Source organism: Saccopteryx leptura, chromosome 12, assembly GCF_036850995.1.
Source record: "Saccopteryx leptura isolate mSacLep1 chromosome 12, mSacLep1_pri_phased_curated, whole genome shotgun sequence".
Taxonomy (NCBI): domain Eukaryota; kingdom Metazoa; phylum Chordata; class Mammalia; order Chiroptera; family Emballonuridae; genus Saccopteryx; species Saccopteryx leptura.
This window is the reverse complement of record NC_089514.1, coordinates 8,526,351-8,543,205: the sequence shown is the minus strand read 5'-3', so window position 1 is coordinate 8,543,205 and position 16,855 is coordinate 8,526,351. Positions and strand designations below refer to the sequence as shown.

At 50.2% G+C, this 16,855-nt stretch overlaps 1 protein-coding gene across 2 annotated transcripts in view; it reads left to right on the top strand.

Annotated features, from left to right (window-relative positions):
* The window catches only part of NPSR1 (neuropeptide S receptor 1), a 107,486-nt gene that overhangs the window by 54,644 nt on the left and 35,987 nt on the right, over positions 1 to 16,855 (top strand). Inside the window, exon 3 of one of the 2 annotated variants that reach the window (XM_066354095.1) lies at positions 16,745 to 16,848. The exons of the other annotated variant lie outside the window; for it this stretch is intronic. Within the exon in view, the coding sequence (XP_066210192.1) occupies positions 16,745 to 16,848 (104 nt within the window). The remainder of the gene's footprint in view (positions 1 to 16,744; positions 16,849 to 16,855) is intronic. 2 annotated transcript variants of the gene reach the window in all.

Here is a 16,855-nt window from a genome sequence, read left to right as displayed (position 1 = left end):
GCAGGACACGCAGGGAGACAGGTGGGGCAGGACACGCAGGGAGACAGGTGGGGCAGGACACTCAGGGAGACAGGTGGGGCAGGACACTCCGGGAGACAGGTGGGGCAGGACACTCCGGGAGACAGGTGGGGGAGGACACGCAGGGAGACAGGTGGGGCAGGACACGCAGGGAGACAGGTGGGGCAGGACACTCCGGGAGACAGGTGGGGCAGGACACTCCGGGAGACAGGTGGGGCAGGACACTCCGGGAGACAGGTGGGGCAGGACACGCAGGGAGACAGGTGGGGCAGGACACGCAGGGAGACAGGTGGGGCAGGACACGCAGGGAGACAGGTGGGGCAGGACACGCAGGGAGACAGGTGGGGCAGGACACGCAGGGAGACAGGTGGGGCAGGACACTCCGGGAGACAGGTGGGGCAGGACACTCCGGGAGACAGGTGGGGCAGGACACTCCGGGAGACAGGTGGGGCAGGACACTCCGGGAGACAGGTGGGGCAGGACACGCAGGGAGACAGGTGGGGCAGGACACGCAGGGAGACAGGTGGGGCAGGACACTCAGGGAGACAGGTGGGGCAGGACACTCCGGGAGACAGGTGGGGCAGGACACTCCGGGAGACAGGTGGGGCAGGACACGCAGGGAGACAGGTGGGGCAGGACACGCCGGGAGACAGGTGGGGCAGGACACTCAGGGAGACAGGTGGGGGAGGACACGCAGGGAGACAGGTGGGGCAGGACACGCAGGGAGACAGGTGGGGCAGGACACTCAGGGAGACAGGTGGGGCAGGACACTCCGGGAGACAGGTGGGGCAGGACACGCAGGGAGACAGGTGGGGCAGGACACGCCGGGAGACAGGTGGGGCAGGACACTCAGGGAGACAGGTGGGGGAGGACACGCAGGGAGACAGGTGGGGCAGGACACGCAGGGAGACAGGTGGGGCAGGACACTCAGGGAGACAGGTGGGGGAGGACACGCAGGGAGACAGGTGGGGCAGGACACGCAGGGAGACAGGTGGGGCAGGACACTCCGGGAGACAGGTGGGGCAGGACACGCAGGAAGCTGGGGGGGAGCGTGGGGGGGGGACCGTAGCAGCTGACAGGGGCAGCTCAGCCCTTCCCAACAGCGTGAATTCTCTTGTTCCCCTTCGTGCCCTAATTAATCAAATCCTCCCGAACATGAAAGAGCGAGATTGGATTTTTGTTAAGATGAGAAGGAGGAATCTGGTCCCATCTGGCTCCTTCCAAACTCTCCCGTGGCCGCCTGCAGGGGGCCCCTCAGTGCGACCTGCACGGCAGCTGAACGGTTCCTGAAGCACGCCCGAGGCAGGAGGCCACCAGGACTTCCCAGCCGCCAGCACGCAGGCGTGACGGCAAGTTCCGGGTCGGAGGTCCAGAACTAAGGAGGGTGGGGACAAATATTGGCTGACTACCTTCGTGCCAGGCATTGTGCTAGGCACTTGACATATATTATCTTATTTCATGCAGCGTTTTGAAAGGGCTCAGCCAGCCTTTTCTGCACAGGGCCAGAGAGTCCACATTTTAGCCTTTTGGGGGCCCTACGGTCCCCGTCTCAACCACTCAACTCCGCCACCGTGTCACGTAGGCAGCCACGGACTCAATGCGGGCGAGCGGCATGGCTGGGACGCAACAAAACTTCCTGTGTCAATGCTGAAACTTTGATTTCATGTACTTTTCGTGTGCCACAAAGTGTTTCTCTTCTTTTGATTTGTTTTCAAGCATTAAAGCATTTTTTAAAAAAACTCATTCATCTTTTGAAAGCTGGAGAGAACCAAGGGGAGGAGTCCGGAGACCTGGGTGTGCATCTCAGCTCCACCCGGGACGACTTAGGTGGCTTTTGGGGACATGGTCTCCACCCTCCCGGCTTCACTTCTGTCCTGGGGAGATGGACAGGCAGGGGCCGTGCTTCCAGGGCCTGCTCGTGGCTCTCTATGCTTCACTCAATCCATATAGCGACCCCCAAATGTAGAAATTACATTATTGCTTCTCTTCATAGTTACAGTGACAGAAGGAGATCTATCCATCCATCTACTGATGATTTCTTATTATATGCAGAAGCCTCTATGTTGGTTCAATGATAGTGTTTTGGCTTCTTCTAAGATGCTGTGATTTTTTTTTTTTTTTTTGAGTATTTGTAGTTGTAATTAGAGTGAATTGTTTCATCTAATTAGAAATATTCTATTCAAATTCCAATTGCATAAAAACCCACATTTCACTGAACCGAAAATTGCATGCACGCCCTGAGTGGTCATAATTCCATTAATGTGCATGGTTGAGAGGTCAGCTCGGGTTACATTCTTACAAAGCGCTGCATGAAGTAAGATAATATATGTCAAGTGCCTAGCCCAATGCCTGGCACGAAGGTAGTTAGCCAATATTTGTCCCCACCCTCCTTAGTGACAAGGATGAGACTCAGGGAGCCGTTTCTTAGGAAAGGTGAGTGTCATCTGGAGAGATGAGACCAAGGCTTTCTTTAAAATGCAAGCTGAACACCGACACCTTTTCCAAGGAAATCAGTGCAGAGTGTGCGGGGAGTCCCCGCTCCGCGGCCTGGCCAGCCCTCGTGTTCCCAGGAGGGGCCCTCAGTTTCTACCTAATCAGTCACCCTCCTGGCTGGCTGGGCACTGCTTCCTCCCACTCTGCTGCTCCGGCGGCCCCACAGCGGTCAACGTCCTCCAGCCCGCTCCGGGCCCGGCCCTTCGGTTCCGCCCCTCTCCTCTGCCTGCCCTCCGTGTCTCCGCTGAGCTGTGGCCTCAGTCCCCGTGCAGCACAGACAACTCGCCTCTGCCCCCGAATGGGACGCGGCCGCTCGGACGCTCCTGAATCACATCCCCTGGCCGTGGGTGTGTCAGCTCGCTGTGTTAGAACAGTCCGGAAAGATCCGTTTTTGCTCAGAGACCCTCGAGAGGCAGGGTAGCAGGACGGAGAAGCCAGAGCCTGGACTCTGGAATGACCCTCTGGCTCTGGGTCCCGGCTCCTGGGCGCGCTCACTGTTGAGCCGGTCACTTCCCCTATCATGATGATTGGGTTGCCCGTTGGCCACAGAGAGCCCTATCCTTGGGCTCTTGCTGATTCTGACATGTTTCTCTACACGTCCGGGGACACTTCTTTACTTCCTTGTATTTCTCCAGGCCTGGAATCAACCGTTTCCAGGAGCCACCACGTAGACCAGGACGCGTTTGGGTGATAAGGTCGTAGGCGTCGTCATGATGAGGTCTGAACTAGGACTGTCCCGTGGGCACCGGGCGGTATTCCCAATCTGACCCCCAGTGTCCGTCCCTACCTTGGGGATTCTGAGTGGAGGTGGTCCTGGGGTCTTCGCAGCTACTCCGCAGTCTGAGGATGTCGGAATGCCAGCCGTGCCCAGGCTGGTCTAGGCCGACGGAGAACTGCCCACTAACAGCAGCCCTGCTGACTTACGAGTAGTGCTCCGGTCTCTCAGCACTCATCGCAATGCAGCTTTCTTGTGTTCTGTTCGCTCAAATTTTGGCTTGGTCCCAGTCGCCTGGACAGGCCATCGGTTCATTTTAAACCTCTATTGTTATTGGTTCTTTTTTCTTTTCTTTTTTTTTTTAGTGGATGTCAAACATGTTCAATTAATTAGCACGCCTAATAGCATATAAAATTGGCAGTCTCTATTATATAGATCTAGTTCAAATGAAGCCTCATCTTTTTATTTATAATTGTTTTTCAGAAAACTATCTTCCAGCAAATTGGCTAGGAGCTCAGGGCTGTGGTGAAACTCACCTTCTTGTTCCGGTCCCTGCGGTTCTGTCTGTTCATTCAGCGCTGTCCATTCTATCGGCCCCGTGAAGATGGGCCAGGGGTTTCTGCGTGCAGCATTGCACTAAGAACTTCACAGGCACTATCTCATTTAGCCTTTGCAATAGCCCGAAAGGCCGGGTACCCTCACTGTGAAGTTTTCACAAATGACCTGATTCAGCGCGCTTAGTAACAGGTCCAAGATCGCACAGCTATTCAAAGACCCTGCCGTGCGGCTCCAGGGCCCAGGCTGCACCCACTGCCTACACAGGCAGGGTCCCACCCAGTGAAATAAAAAACACCAGATAAGAGGCTCACAGCAAATGTTCAACTCCAACGACAGAAACAAAAAGTCAAGCTTTGAGGCGCTAGCAAGTTACTGCCGCTGAACATATTTAATTCTGCGCTTCCTGGTGGTCAACGCTAAGGGCGAAATTCCTCGAGTATGATTCCTTCAAGCCTTGAGAAAAATGCCCAGTACATGTTTCCTGATCAAGAACATTGATCCTGTGGCACTTTATATATAGGACTTTTTTTTTTTTTTTTTTTTTTTTTTTTACAGAGACAGAGGGAGGGATAGATAGGGACAGACAGATAGGAATGAAGAGAGATGAGAAGCATCAATCATTAGTTTTTCGTTGAGATACCTTAGTTGTTTTATTGATTGCCCTCTCATATGTGCCTTGACTGTGGGCCTTCAGCAGACCAAGTAACCCCTTGCTCGAGCCAGCGACCTTGGGTCCAAGCTGGTGAGCTTTGCTCAAACCAGATGAGCCCGCACTCAAGCTGACGACCTCGGGGTCTCGAATCTGGGTCCTCTGAGTCCCAGTCCGATGCTCTATCCACCGCGCCACCTCCTGGTCAGGGTATATATAGGACTTTGATAATACATCACTAAAGTATCGCCAACATCCCCATAATGGGTGAGTCAGAGATTCTCACCGACCAACAACAGGAGCCAGCATCCTGGGGCGCAAGCACAGGCATGTAGGCCGCGTGGCAGGTGGGCTGGGAGCACAGAAGTCATCATTCACAGTGGTTTCCAGATCCCGGCGGCTTTTGCAGTGGCTTTATTTTTGTGGAAAGAGGACTTGGACTAAGGTCTTAGATCAGGAAGAGACGGCCTTCAAGAGCATCCCCTGACCGTGGATGACCGGTGTCCCTTCCTATGTCCAACCTCCTACAGCGTGTTGGTTTGGGGGGAAACAGATGCTAAAACAGAATTAGCCAGGCAAAGGTTCTGGGTGGAAATGATACCAATGGAAAGAAGGGAGGAAGCAGGAGAGAAAGAGCCACCAGAGCACAGTGGCCCCCTGCGAGGCCCTGACAGCTCCCGATGGGTTCCCACGTCGGCTAGAATGACTAGGCCCTTCTCCCTGCACCTTGCTCGGTCATCGTCAGAGTCGGCACTACCCACAGCATAACTGTTACTGGACAGGGGCTCGGGCCCTTCTGGTCTGCCTGGGGCCAGCTGGTCAGCTGTGGGTTCTTGACTTCGTGCTGGAAAAATTTCACAACGCCAGTTCAGGCGATTTGGGGAGTAGGTTTATTAAAGGTGGGGACAGGGAAACGAGGAGGCGCCTAGAACAGAAGAGCCTGGGCAGGCAGGCCCGCTGCGGCTCCCGGGGAAGTCAGAGGGAAGGGGGGCCTTGGGGACAGGGCGGGGGTCACCCGGGGCCAGCTGCCGCTGCCCACTGCTCCCCTGGCTGCAAGTCCTCTGAGGAGCCTTAGAGTGTAGGACACGGAGGCCTGTGGGGGAAGAAGGGGGGAGGGGAGAGTGCAGCCACGCTCCTGCTGGGAGGGGGCTTGCAGGGGTCTCAGTCCTAAGAGATTTTCAGGGTGGAGGTCTTAGGGGGCGGCCCCAGGGGAGGATCTCAATGGAATACTCAGCGGCTCTCCAGGTGTGTCCTTTTAGGGTCGTGGTCTCCCCTGATTGGTCAGAGCCAGGGCAGGGGGCCATCGTCCATGCAGCCGGTCAGAGGTCAGCAGCTGTGCCATCACATGTCAGGTTTTGCTGCCTTTCTGGGCCTGGAGCTGGAGCACAACTGAGGCCCAGATGTATTTGATGCGGATCGGAACCTCATTGTCCAGGGGGTTCTGAAGCTGAAGGGCAATTCTCTGGCCTCCTGGGTCACTCCCCTGCTGCAGAGTCAAACATGCATGACTAGCAACATGCCAGGGTTGGAGAGGTCAGGGAGAGTCCAAACCACGTGACCACAGATATGAAACCAGGGGGTCTAAACCGCCTGACCAGCAATCGGCTAGTGGGGGGAAGGTCACCCTGGGGCGAGACCCTCAGCTTCCCAGGTTGACCCGTTGCTAAGCACCTGGGGCTTCCTGCCCTGGTGGCCTCCTGTGCCTGGCCTACTGTCCTTGCTCTGCTCATGACTGCCTCACTGCTTACCACGTCACCTCAACTAGAGACCTGAGGCAAGCCAGGGGGAGCCCAGCAGCGGGAGGATGCCCGTGAATCACACTCGCAGCTGGGCACGGAGTATTTTTCTTGAGCAGGTGTCTGAGGGGCACATCTCCATGTCTGCCACACCTCCCTACGTGGCTGGAAGCCCGTGCCTGGCCGAAGCCGGGTGAGATGAGAGCCAAACATTTCCTGCCCTGATCCACCACTTCCACCCTTCCCTGCCACAACTCTGCTGTCCCTGGGAAAGAACTGCAAAGAGAAGGAGACGTTCAGAGAGCTCATCTCTTGGATAACTACAGGTGGAACTCTCCTCTCCTCTGAGTGGCTTTCCAAACATCCCAGACCATTGGTTTCAATTTTTCTTACTAGGGAAACAAAAATGGCATTGAAAGAGGAAACAAGGTGTCAGTTTCTTCTATTGATGCTTAGCGCACACTCTGAGCCATATGTTGTGCAACATTGTACAACCTGGCTTCAGGAAATTTCACCTTAACGTGGCATGGGAGGAGAAATGGTGGTGACTCAACCCTCGGCTTTTTTCTCGTTTGAAGGAAGCATGTGCTCTTGGTGAACCTGACGTTTGCACGTGAGTGTGAGAATTCATCACCAACGTAGCAGTGACCAATGGCCCAGGCAGGCCAGCTGGCCTTATTCAATGAGAGTCTTAGCTTTTACCCACAATAGAAGCAAAAAGAATAAGTTTTAGGAGGACTTGGTTTTCTTTAATTATAGATACATGGTTTTTATTTGGGGTAGACCAATGCAGAAAGAGAGACACTACTGACATTTATGACTTGTTAAGATTAGTTCAAGATCTCAGGAACAAAGTTTGCTGTGAAGAGAGCGCTCTAACGAGGATGGATGTGATGATTATTTACCTAATTGAGCAGGAATGGCTGAGGTGTGGACCACTTTCTGGGGATTAATGAAGAGTTTGGAAGGGTGACAATTTGGGCCATTAAAACTCAGCTGGTACTTCAATCTTGGAGAAGGGCACAGTGCCAGGATTTATAGTGGTGTTGTAAAATCAGCTCAAAAGTTAGAGATGCAAGAACTTACTTTTTTGAGAAATAATTGTGATTGACAGCTGAGCACCTGACATCAGATTGGGCAATGCAAATTCTATCATTAAACAAACTCTCACATAAAATCTTCAAACTTTGTTCTCTTTAAAGCTTAAGGTTATGAAAAAAGAAAGTGGGAGAGAGAAGGACCCTTAGCAACATCAACAATAGTTTCTTGTGGAACTGCAAGCAAGCAACCTAGTATCATGTTCCTTGCTTTCATAACAAAGTATCACTAGAGACACTGAGTAGAGCTGGAAGCATTGGATGCCCTAGAGTAGACTAAGCAGGGGTAGTCCACCTTTTTATATATACCTACCACCCACTTTTGTATCTCTGTTAGTAGTAACATTTGCTAACCGCCCACCTGTTCCACAGTAATGGTGATTTACAAAGTAGGGAGGTAACTTTACTTTACAAAATTTATAAAGCAGAGTTACAGCAAGTTAAAGCATATAATAATAATTACTTACCAAGTACTTTATGTCAGATTTTCGTTAAGTTTGGCAGAATAAATCTTTCTAAAACAACTTACTATAGTTAAATCTATATTTTTATTTATACTTTGGTTGCTCCGCCACCGCCCACCATGAAAGCTGGAACGCCCACTAGTGGGCCGTAGGGACCAGGTTGACTACCAGTGCCTTAGAGCCTTAGTCAGCAAACTGCGGCTCCTGAGCCACATGCGGCTCTTTGACCCCTTGAGCGTGGCTCTTCCACAAAATACCACGTGTGGGCGCTACCTCGATAAAGAATGTACCTACCTATATAGTTTAAGTTTTAAAAATTTGGCTCTCAAAGAAAATTTCAATCGTTGTACTGTTGATATTTGGCTCTGTTGACTAATGAGTTTGCCGACCACTGCCCCTAGAGTCACAGTTGACCTTGTTACCAACAGCGTCCCTCCAGGAAAACCAGAGCACCTCTCAGCTGTAACACCATAATCAGAGCTAAAATGATCTTATATTATTAGAAATGTCAGTGTCACCATAAGAAAAATGTTTATATTCACTAGCCCGCTATCTAGTGCGATAAACGTTCATGAGCTTCTCCCTTGTCAAGAAGAAGAGTTATTCGACTTGCTAGATGTGCCTTATTCCTACAGTTCTGCTCTATGTGGAAAAGTTCAAACATCAACTGAGAGCAAGTAGGAATCTTACAAAATGGCCTTCAACTTGCTCTGTGTGTAGGGTGTGTCCAACGTTAGCGGCCTTGAATTTTCAAGAAGTTTACCCATCCGTGGAGCAAGGCAACATTTCCTCCTGTATCTAGCAAGCACTGAGTATCTTGCATGACCCTGTGAAAGGGGGTGGGACCAGAGACGTGAGTAAGGAACAGTCACTGCCAATTAGGAGCTTGTAACCCAGCAGAGACCTGAGACTCTCAAGAGCTCTTCTAGAAACCGGCTGGGGGCTCCAGGTTCCTAACCATGCTCCTCCTTTCAGCACCTTGACTCTGTCATCAGGGTCTTCATCCACAGCGAGGAGGGTGGTCCCGGGGCTCATTCTGCAGCCCGCCCAGCCAGGGCAGTAACCGTTTAGTCCTTCATGGAACAGAGTTACCTCGCTCTTCCTATGTCCCTAGGACCTACGACAGTGGTGGGACCTGGGGACGTGAGGTGAACATACGATGACCTCTCTCCCCTCACAGTAGAGTGGAATGAGATATACAAAAACCTGAACTGTGTCAATGTGCTCCAGGTGCTCTTTGAAAGCACAGCAGGGAGAGGCCCCGCGGAGGGAATGGCCCCAACTCAGTGGCCAGAAAAGGCTACGGAGCTCACCTTGAACGTATCTCAGCTGGAGGCATTAACCTCCGGGTCAAGGGAGCCGCATAAAGAGAGGGGCAGCAGGGTGGATGGCTTGGACAGCTGGGACGGCCAGGGGACAGGAAGAGCTCCCAGCAGACACTCTCTAAGCTACTCTTCTTAACCGCCTCCTGGAGTAACCAACACTCTCCCATCTTTCTGCAAAACACCCTGACCCCCGAGCACCCACAGCTGGCAGGGTTGTCCCTCATGGGCCCGTCCGTTTCTGTTCCTACCTCTTGGGTTCTGCGAGTCAGAGGTGTTCGTTCCCAAGCCAGCCTATGTCCGTGGGGCTCGTCATTGAAACTACTTAAGGTGAACACCGTTGAAGAGTGGTTCTTTCCGTAACAAATGAACTTGGATACTTTGGAAAGACTTGAGGTATTTTTTTTATTTGTTTGTTTACTGAGTCACTTAAAGAAGCTTAGTAGAATAAAAAAAATACTCTGCTAAGATAAACAATAGAGTAATAAAGAGAATGGGAACATTGTCAGGAGAATAAAGCCCAGGGGGAGAGTGCAACTATGAAGGAATGACGGAGGATAAACGTCCCTCCAATGAGATTCCGCCTCAGACTGCTTTGCTATCTCCAGTTCTCACTCCAATTTAAAGAAACAGAAACTATAAATCATAAAAGATGGATTATGGGGGTATTTTATGCACAAAATGGTGATGCATCAAATCAAATCCAAGTCTTGGCCCTGCTTTAAAGAAATGACAAATACATGCACATTAATCTTCTCTATTCAACTGTTTGAATGTGAGTATGCACACACTTCTCTCTTTAGCCAGTGTTTTCATCAACTAACCAGCTGCCAGGAGGAATATACCGGTTTAAAGGGTTTCCCTTGTAGTATGAACCTGGGGTGGGATGAGAAAAGCTCAGGCTGAGGAGGGAGGCAGGAGAGTTCCAAGGGTCACAGTAAGGCAGTTGGAGTTCATCTGTAGCCCAGGGGCTGGCAAACTGTAGCCCACAGGCCAGCTCCAGCCTGAAGCCTGTTTTTTACAAATAAAGTTTTATTGGGACACAGCTATGCCCATTCAGCTACAGGACTGTCTGTGGCTGCTTCCACACTGCAACAGTGGAGTTGAGGAGCTGTTTCGGAGACGGCATGTAGGAATACAGGAAGGTTTAGGGCAGGCCTGCCGGGAAGCCATGGAATCCTCCCTTCCACCAGTCACTTCTCTCCACGAAAACCCTAAGCCACCGAGGGACCAGATCCTGCTGCCGCAGAACAGGAGGAAAGGCGCAGAAATAAACCACAGCCGCGCCTCAGCTCTTAGAGGCGGGGGCACTAAAAGCCCCGGCCTTGAACCACTCCCTCCCCCACAGGACCCCACACAGATGCAAGGCGGGAGTTTGACTGCCATGGGGCGGGAACTGGAATATTGAGAATGTCCCGCCCGTGAGGCCCAGGCACACGGGTCTCTGTGAGACTGAGGCCGCGCCAGGACCAGACAGGGCCCTGCACACACCCGCCAGCGTGCTTGGAGCAACAGCCCAGAGCCGCATTACAGGAAGACTATGCACCTGAGAGAGGAACAGGGAAGCACTGAGACGCCCCAGCACCCCGGCTCCCACCCTGGAGCCCCCCAGAGAGGAATGTAAAGCCTGCAGGGGGCTGACAAGGACTGCAGCAACGACAGATCCCGAGCCTTGCGGGGTCCCTGCATATACACTGACGCAGCACCATGCCCCGCAGCCTCAGACACCTGTGCCCGGGTGCGAGACATAAGGACTCGACGGCTTCACCTCTCCTGAACTTCTATACACAATGCCCCCCCACTCAGCCGACACGTATGAGGCACACACCCCAAAAATGTCACCCCCTCTCCAGAGCCAGAGCCATCAGCGGAACCAGACAGGTGACTCAGATGCTAGAACTATGAGGTAGAAACTTTAAAATAATTATGGGAACGCACCTATCAGTGTTTTGTTTTTGATTTTTTGTTTTTGGAATAGCCAAACACTTTTTTTAAAAATGGAGAAAGACTAAAAAAAAAAAAAAACCAATACTTTATGAAAGAAAACTATGGATGGCAAATAAGCACAGAAAAAGATGCTCACCGTCGTCCATTCGGGAAACGCAAACGGAAGCCACGAGGCGAGGCGTTCGCACCCAGTAGAGCGACTAACAGAAAACACCAGCCACAAAGGAGCTTGCTCACCTGCAGTTCCTCTCTGTGGCGGCAGCCACCCGTGGTCAAGTGCCATCTGAGAATATTAAACAGTGGATTTCAGAAATGAGCCACGCATACGTTTTGAACTGCACGCCGCCGTTCTGAGTCGCAAGATGTAATCGCACGCCAAGCGCTGACCCTTTTGTCCCGTGATGGCCACCTCAGTTGTCAAATTACGTCGCATCGCAGTGCTTACATTCAAGTTACCTTTGTTTTATTTTATAACGGCCCTAAAGCTGTTCACATTGCTCTTACTACAGTATATGGATATAATTGCTTTTATTTTGAGTTGTTGTTGTTAATCTCTTACTATGCATAATGTATAAATCAAACAGTATCCTAGGGATCTATGTACAGGAAAAACATACCATCCATACGGTTCAGTATTATCTGCAGTGTTAGTCATCTGCTGGGGGTCTTCGAACATATCCCCTGTGGATAAGCGGGACAACTGTCCCAAGGGCGGGCAAGGACGCAGAACCACTCTGTCTTGCATACCTTGTGTGTATGTATGTGTGTGTGTGCGTGTGTGAACACACAGTAGTGCAACTTTGAAAACCTGTTGGCAGTTTCTTATTAAGTTAAACATACACTTACCCTGTGTCTCAACAAACTTATTCCTGGGGATCTATCCTTGGGAAATAAAACTTGTGTCCACACAAAATCTTATGTATGAATGTTCATAATCAGCTTGATTTGGAATAGCCAAAACTGAAAACAACCCAAATAGAATGAGCTTATCTTCCTGTGTTCTCAGGAAGGACCAGCAGCCCCCAGGGACACCCCAGCCAGGAACCGATAGTACGCTGTAGACTTCTTCTGCCTCACATTTGAAACATCTAATCCTCAGCCACCAAATCCTCCTCGTTTCACCTTATTAATGTATCTCAAGCCTGAATCCTTGTCTAGATCTCTAGACCCTATGTGAGCTGCACAAGGTAGAGTTATCTCGTTCTTGAATGTCGGCACAGTTCCCTAACAAGTACAATGGTCATTTCAGTACTGCATCTACCAAATCGAGCCCCCCCCCACCCACCCACCCCAGTAACTAAGGAAATCTATTCAAAACACGTGTTTGAATACATAAACATTCCGTAGCTCCCATAGTATACAGAGAAAATGCAAGCACCTCTAATTGGCACACAGGACCCTAAAAGGTCTGGGGTCTTCTCTCCAGCCCGTTTCCCACCACTTCCAAGCTCCCATTTGAGGCTTCAGCAGCAACAAACTGAGGTTGTCGCAAGTCCACGAGTCATGTGGTTCCTCCTCTCGCTTTTTCTCACCTCCCCACCCCCCGCTGGTCTGTGCGTGCTGTCACCTCTGCCGGGAACCAGCGTCCTCCACTGCCTCTTCCCCTGACCTGTGCTCACCGACCCTTTGGGGCTCAGCCCAGGGTCACTTCATTCTTCGCTTCCCCCAACCCCTAACCCCATCGCCTTGCTCAGCTGGGAACCCACCTTCACGTTTGCAAGAAACTGCGCCAAAGAAACGAGGAAGCCTGCTGGGAACCTACTTTGGCTTCTCTGAGTATCACAGTTTCCTGGGGATCTTTCACTGAATAAATTTTTAAAAAAATAGGAGTAATAACAGAGAAGTGATTAAGCCTTTAAAGTGTACCCTTGGTTCCCCGGGGCCTGTTCATTACCATTGAGGAAAAGTTTATTTGCAATGTACCCAATTACTTAGGCAACTAAATAGCTTTCTGCTGATCAGGTAAAGTAGCATTTGCTTAATAGCAAATAACAAATGCTTATTTCCATTTAGAGTCTACTCCCAGGGATGGGTTTATTGACAGTTGAACTCCAGAGGAAAGCAGAAATTTTATCTGAGTCCATTATCATTGCTCATATGGCCACTTCGACCTGGAGGGACAGGAGTTCGGGTTTCCTCTCGTCACATTAAATGAAGGACTAAGTGAACCCAGAGAGAATGCCCAAGTTGTTCCAGTGTCCCTTCTTTTTTTTTTTTTTCTTTTTTTTTTAAAGCTAGTTTTTTAATTTATTTATTCATTTTAGAGAGGAGAGGGAGAGACAGAGAGAGAGAGAGAGAGAGGGGAGAGAGAAAGAGGAGAGACACAGAGAGAGAGAGAGAGGAGAGACAGAGAGAGAGAAGGGGGGAGGAGCTGGAAGCATCAACTCCCATATGTGCCTTGACCAGGCAAGTCCAGGGTTTCGAACTGGCGACCTCAGCATTTCCAGGTCGACGCTTTATCCACTGCGCCACCACAGGTCAGGCCCCAGTGTCCCTTCAACTCATCCATCCATCCATCCCTTCCTGCCAGGAAAACTGCATGGCATTCCTATGTGATTGGGTCACAGCCCAGAACTCTAAGACCCGGTTCAAGTCTGACCTTCTTAGTGAGACCTTCTCTGACCGCCTAGATCTGCCATGATATTTCTTCACCAAACTTTTGACAATTTGACACTTCAAGCATCATCAAAGGATTGCCAGTGCTTCTAAGTGTTGTTACTTCCGGAGGAACAAAGAGGAAGGGACAGGCAGGCCTAGGACTGGGAGGGTCACACGCCCTTTTGGGGTAGACCGTGACATGTGACAGGTTGAGGAAAGCTTCTGGAGAAGGGGATGTGACGGCTAGGTATTGGAAGGTAGATAAGAGTTCAATCAACTGGTAAATGGAGGGAGGCCATTCCAAGCAGAGAAACTGCATACCTGAAACACACAGCTGTGTGCTCACTGTGGTACTCAGTCTAAAAAATGCCAGGTGGGGATTAGGCGAGGCCGGATGGTGGAGAAGGCTTTTACGCTAACCTGGGGGTTGGGGGTGGGTTAGGCTTTATTCTGTTCACAGTGAGAAAAGGGAGATTCATCTCCCCAGGTCTCTAAAGGAATAAAAGCAACTTTTATGGGTGGAGGACCCTGTAAATAGGAGGGGCTAAAAGAGAAATCAGGGCAGCCAAGCAGGAATAAGGGGACGAGAGGAAAACTTCTGCCTGCACTTTAAAATAAAAGAGAACATATATAACAAGTACTACAGAGGAAGGAAGGAAAGAAGGAAGGAAGGAAGGAAGGAAGGAAGGAAGGAAGGAAGGAAGGAAGGAAGGAAGGAAGGAAGGAAGGAAGGAAGGAAGGAAGAAAGGGAGGGGAAATAAAGAAGAGAAACAAAAGGAAAATACAGGTAATGTGGTAAAGACCATGAACACTGACATCCAAGAGTCAGAGTTACAAGCCAGGTTTCCCCTCTAACTTGCTATCAAATCTTAAGAAAATGTTCTAACCACACGTAGTTTACTCATTTATAAAATGGGGGGGTTTCTCTCATAGTCTTTTGTTAGATTAAATAATCTTTATATACTTCAAATACTTAGAATCTTGCCAAGGATAGAATTACTGCTTAATAACATCCTTTAAGATCATGCTCAATGTGGACTGAGAGTAATACTTCTTTAACCCACAAAGTGAACTGTAGTTATGTAAGAAGATGTCACTGGTAGGGCAAGTTGGGTGACCGATACATGAACTCTCCTGGTAATGACTGATATCGCAACTTCTTGTGAGTCTGATGACTTCAAAATAAAAAGTTTAATGAAAATAAAATGCCATGGTGCCTTTTCCGAACCACAGTGACAATTCTTCTAAGTATGCTCTGAGCATCTACTCTGTGCCCTACGCTGTTCAAGATGCCAGCCTCCTGCCCGTTCTAGCACTAACAAACCTCATCGTTTGGTGCTCACTGAAGTCATTAACAAACAGCAGCGCGACGCTCAGCTTTGCTATTCCTCCTTAGCAGAGAAGCACAGCCACAAACATAAACCACTAGCAGTGGAAGTATGGGTGCCCCAGCTTCACCCCCAAATGGCAGTTTCTTTGTTTAGCTGTTCAGCTTTCTGAGCGCCGGAATCCAGGGGAATACACGGATTACTTCAGAGTAAGCTTCTGTCGTCTCTGTCTCAGCAGCTGACAGCTAAGATCAGGGCCACCACCTGCTTGAGCTGTTGAGTCTGCCGCCATTCTCCAGGACTCACCCCTTTCTGCAGGGATCAGCATGAGTTCAATGACTTGAACGAACTGAAAACTTCCACTTGGCCTTTTCCCACTATCCCGGGGGGAAACCAACATGGAGTTGTTCCAACTGTCAAATCTATTCATTCAAATTAAGTACTCTGGGGCTAGAGAACTGATCAATAAAAGGTCTGCAGATCGGGGGATCATTCTTCTGCAGCCAGGGTTCTATTTATCACCTGCTCCCGTAAGACTCTGTTCTTGTAGTGGGGCCATGATGACACTTCAGGTCCCTAGATATCAGGTTAACATAGATCCGATGCCTAACACTTCGCAAGACAGCTGGATATGCCTCTTTCCTCAGTGTCAAATTACTCAAATAAATGGTCATAGGTTCCTCTGGGGAAGGACTAGGGGGATCATTACAGTACATAGACCTGACCCTATGACCACCTCTCCTACCCTCTGCTCTGGCCCGCAGGTGGGAGCCACCACTGAGCTTTTCATAATGCTGGTCCCTCTCTCACCAGTACATTCCTAGTGCACCTGGTGAATGATGTGTCTTCTGAGAGTTTCCATGGAAGAGAATTCCATGGTGGGTCTTCTGGCTTCACCTGATATATCAATTACAGCATGCCCACGCTCTAGGGCCTTTTTACTCTTTTGTCTACTGTCTACCAGGGGCGACTCAGGCATTTCCATTTTGTTTAGGAAGGGCCATTGATCTCCCTAAGCTTCAAAGACCTTACCCTAGCAATGAGTTTGCCCCTGGTTCTTGGGTCCATGTCAGAATTATATCCCGTGTCTCAGTGCATTCTTGTTCATCCAGATTTAAGTTCTGGTCCCATCCACCAACCAGCAGAGAATCCCCACTGCCCTGTTTTGAGGAAGATGCTGGATCACGTGCTCCATAGCGCTCTCTGTCATGAAGGGGTGAAAAAGGGCACTTCTAAACATCCATAGTTTACCCTTCCTGCTCTAGACATCCGTACAACTCTAGACAGTCTGTAGCTATAGGGTTGAGTCCAGATGACCTTGGCCTCCGTCCCTCTGTGGTTTTATCAGGTGGGTTAAATCGCTAGATCAACGTGCCTGATTGTGTCCAAGGGCAGATGTTACAAACGGAAAGGAAGAAAGCAGAGGAACGCAGGGAGAGAGGGGCTGTAATTCGGGGGAAGGGAGGTAACCGGAGGTCCAAGCTGTCAAGTAATGGATTCTGAAAAGAGAATTTTGAGAAGCTTCTCAAAGATAAATCTATTCCTTTTCTTGATCCTCACACAGCCCTTGTGTTAGCACAAGTCTAAACCTTCTGAAAAGTTCTCTTCTGTTTCTTAAAAGACCAACGCTGTGCATAGTATGGTTCCTCTGCAGTCGTTACCTAAATCCTTCCTGGGTGGCCACATAACAAGCTCCAATAATAAAAGCCGAGCGATTCTTCGCTTCACTTTTTTCCTCCATAGCTTCCTGATTCATTTCTACTGTGGCATGGCGGCCGCCTACGGAGATGGAAATTAATCACTTGTGTGTTTCTGTTAGACTCTTTCACAGGACTGGTTAACATCCTGACAGACATTATCTGGCGATTCACCGGGGACTTCATGGCACCTGATCTGGTGTGTCGAGTGGTCCGCTATTTACAGGTACGTA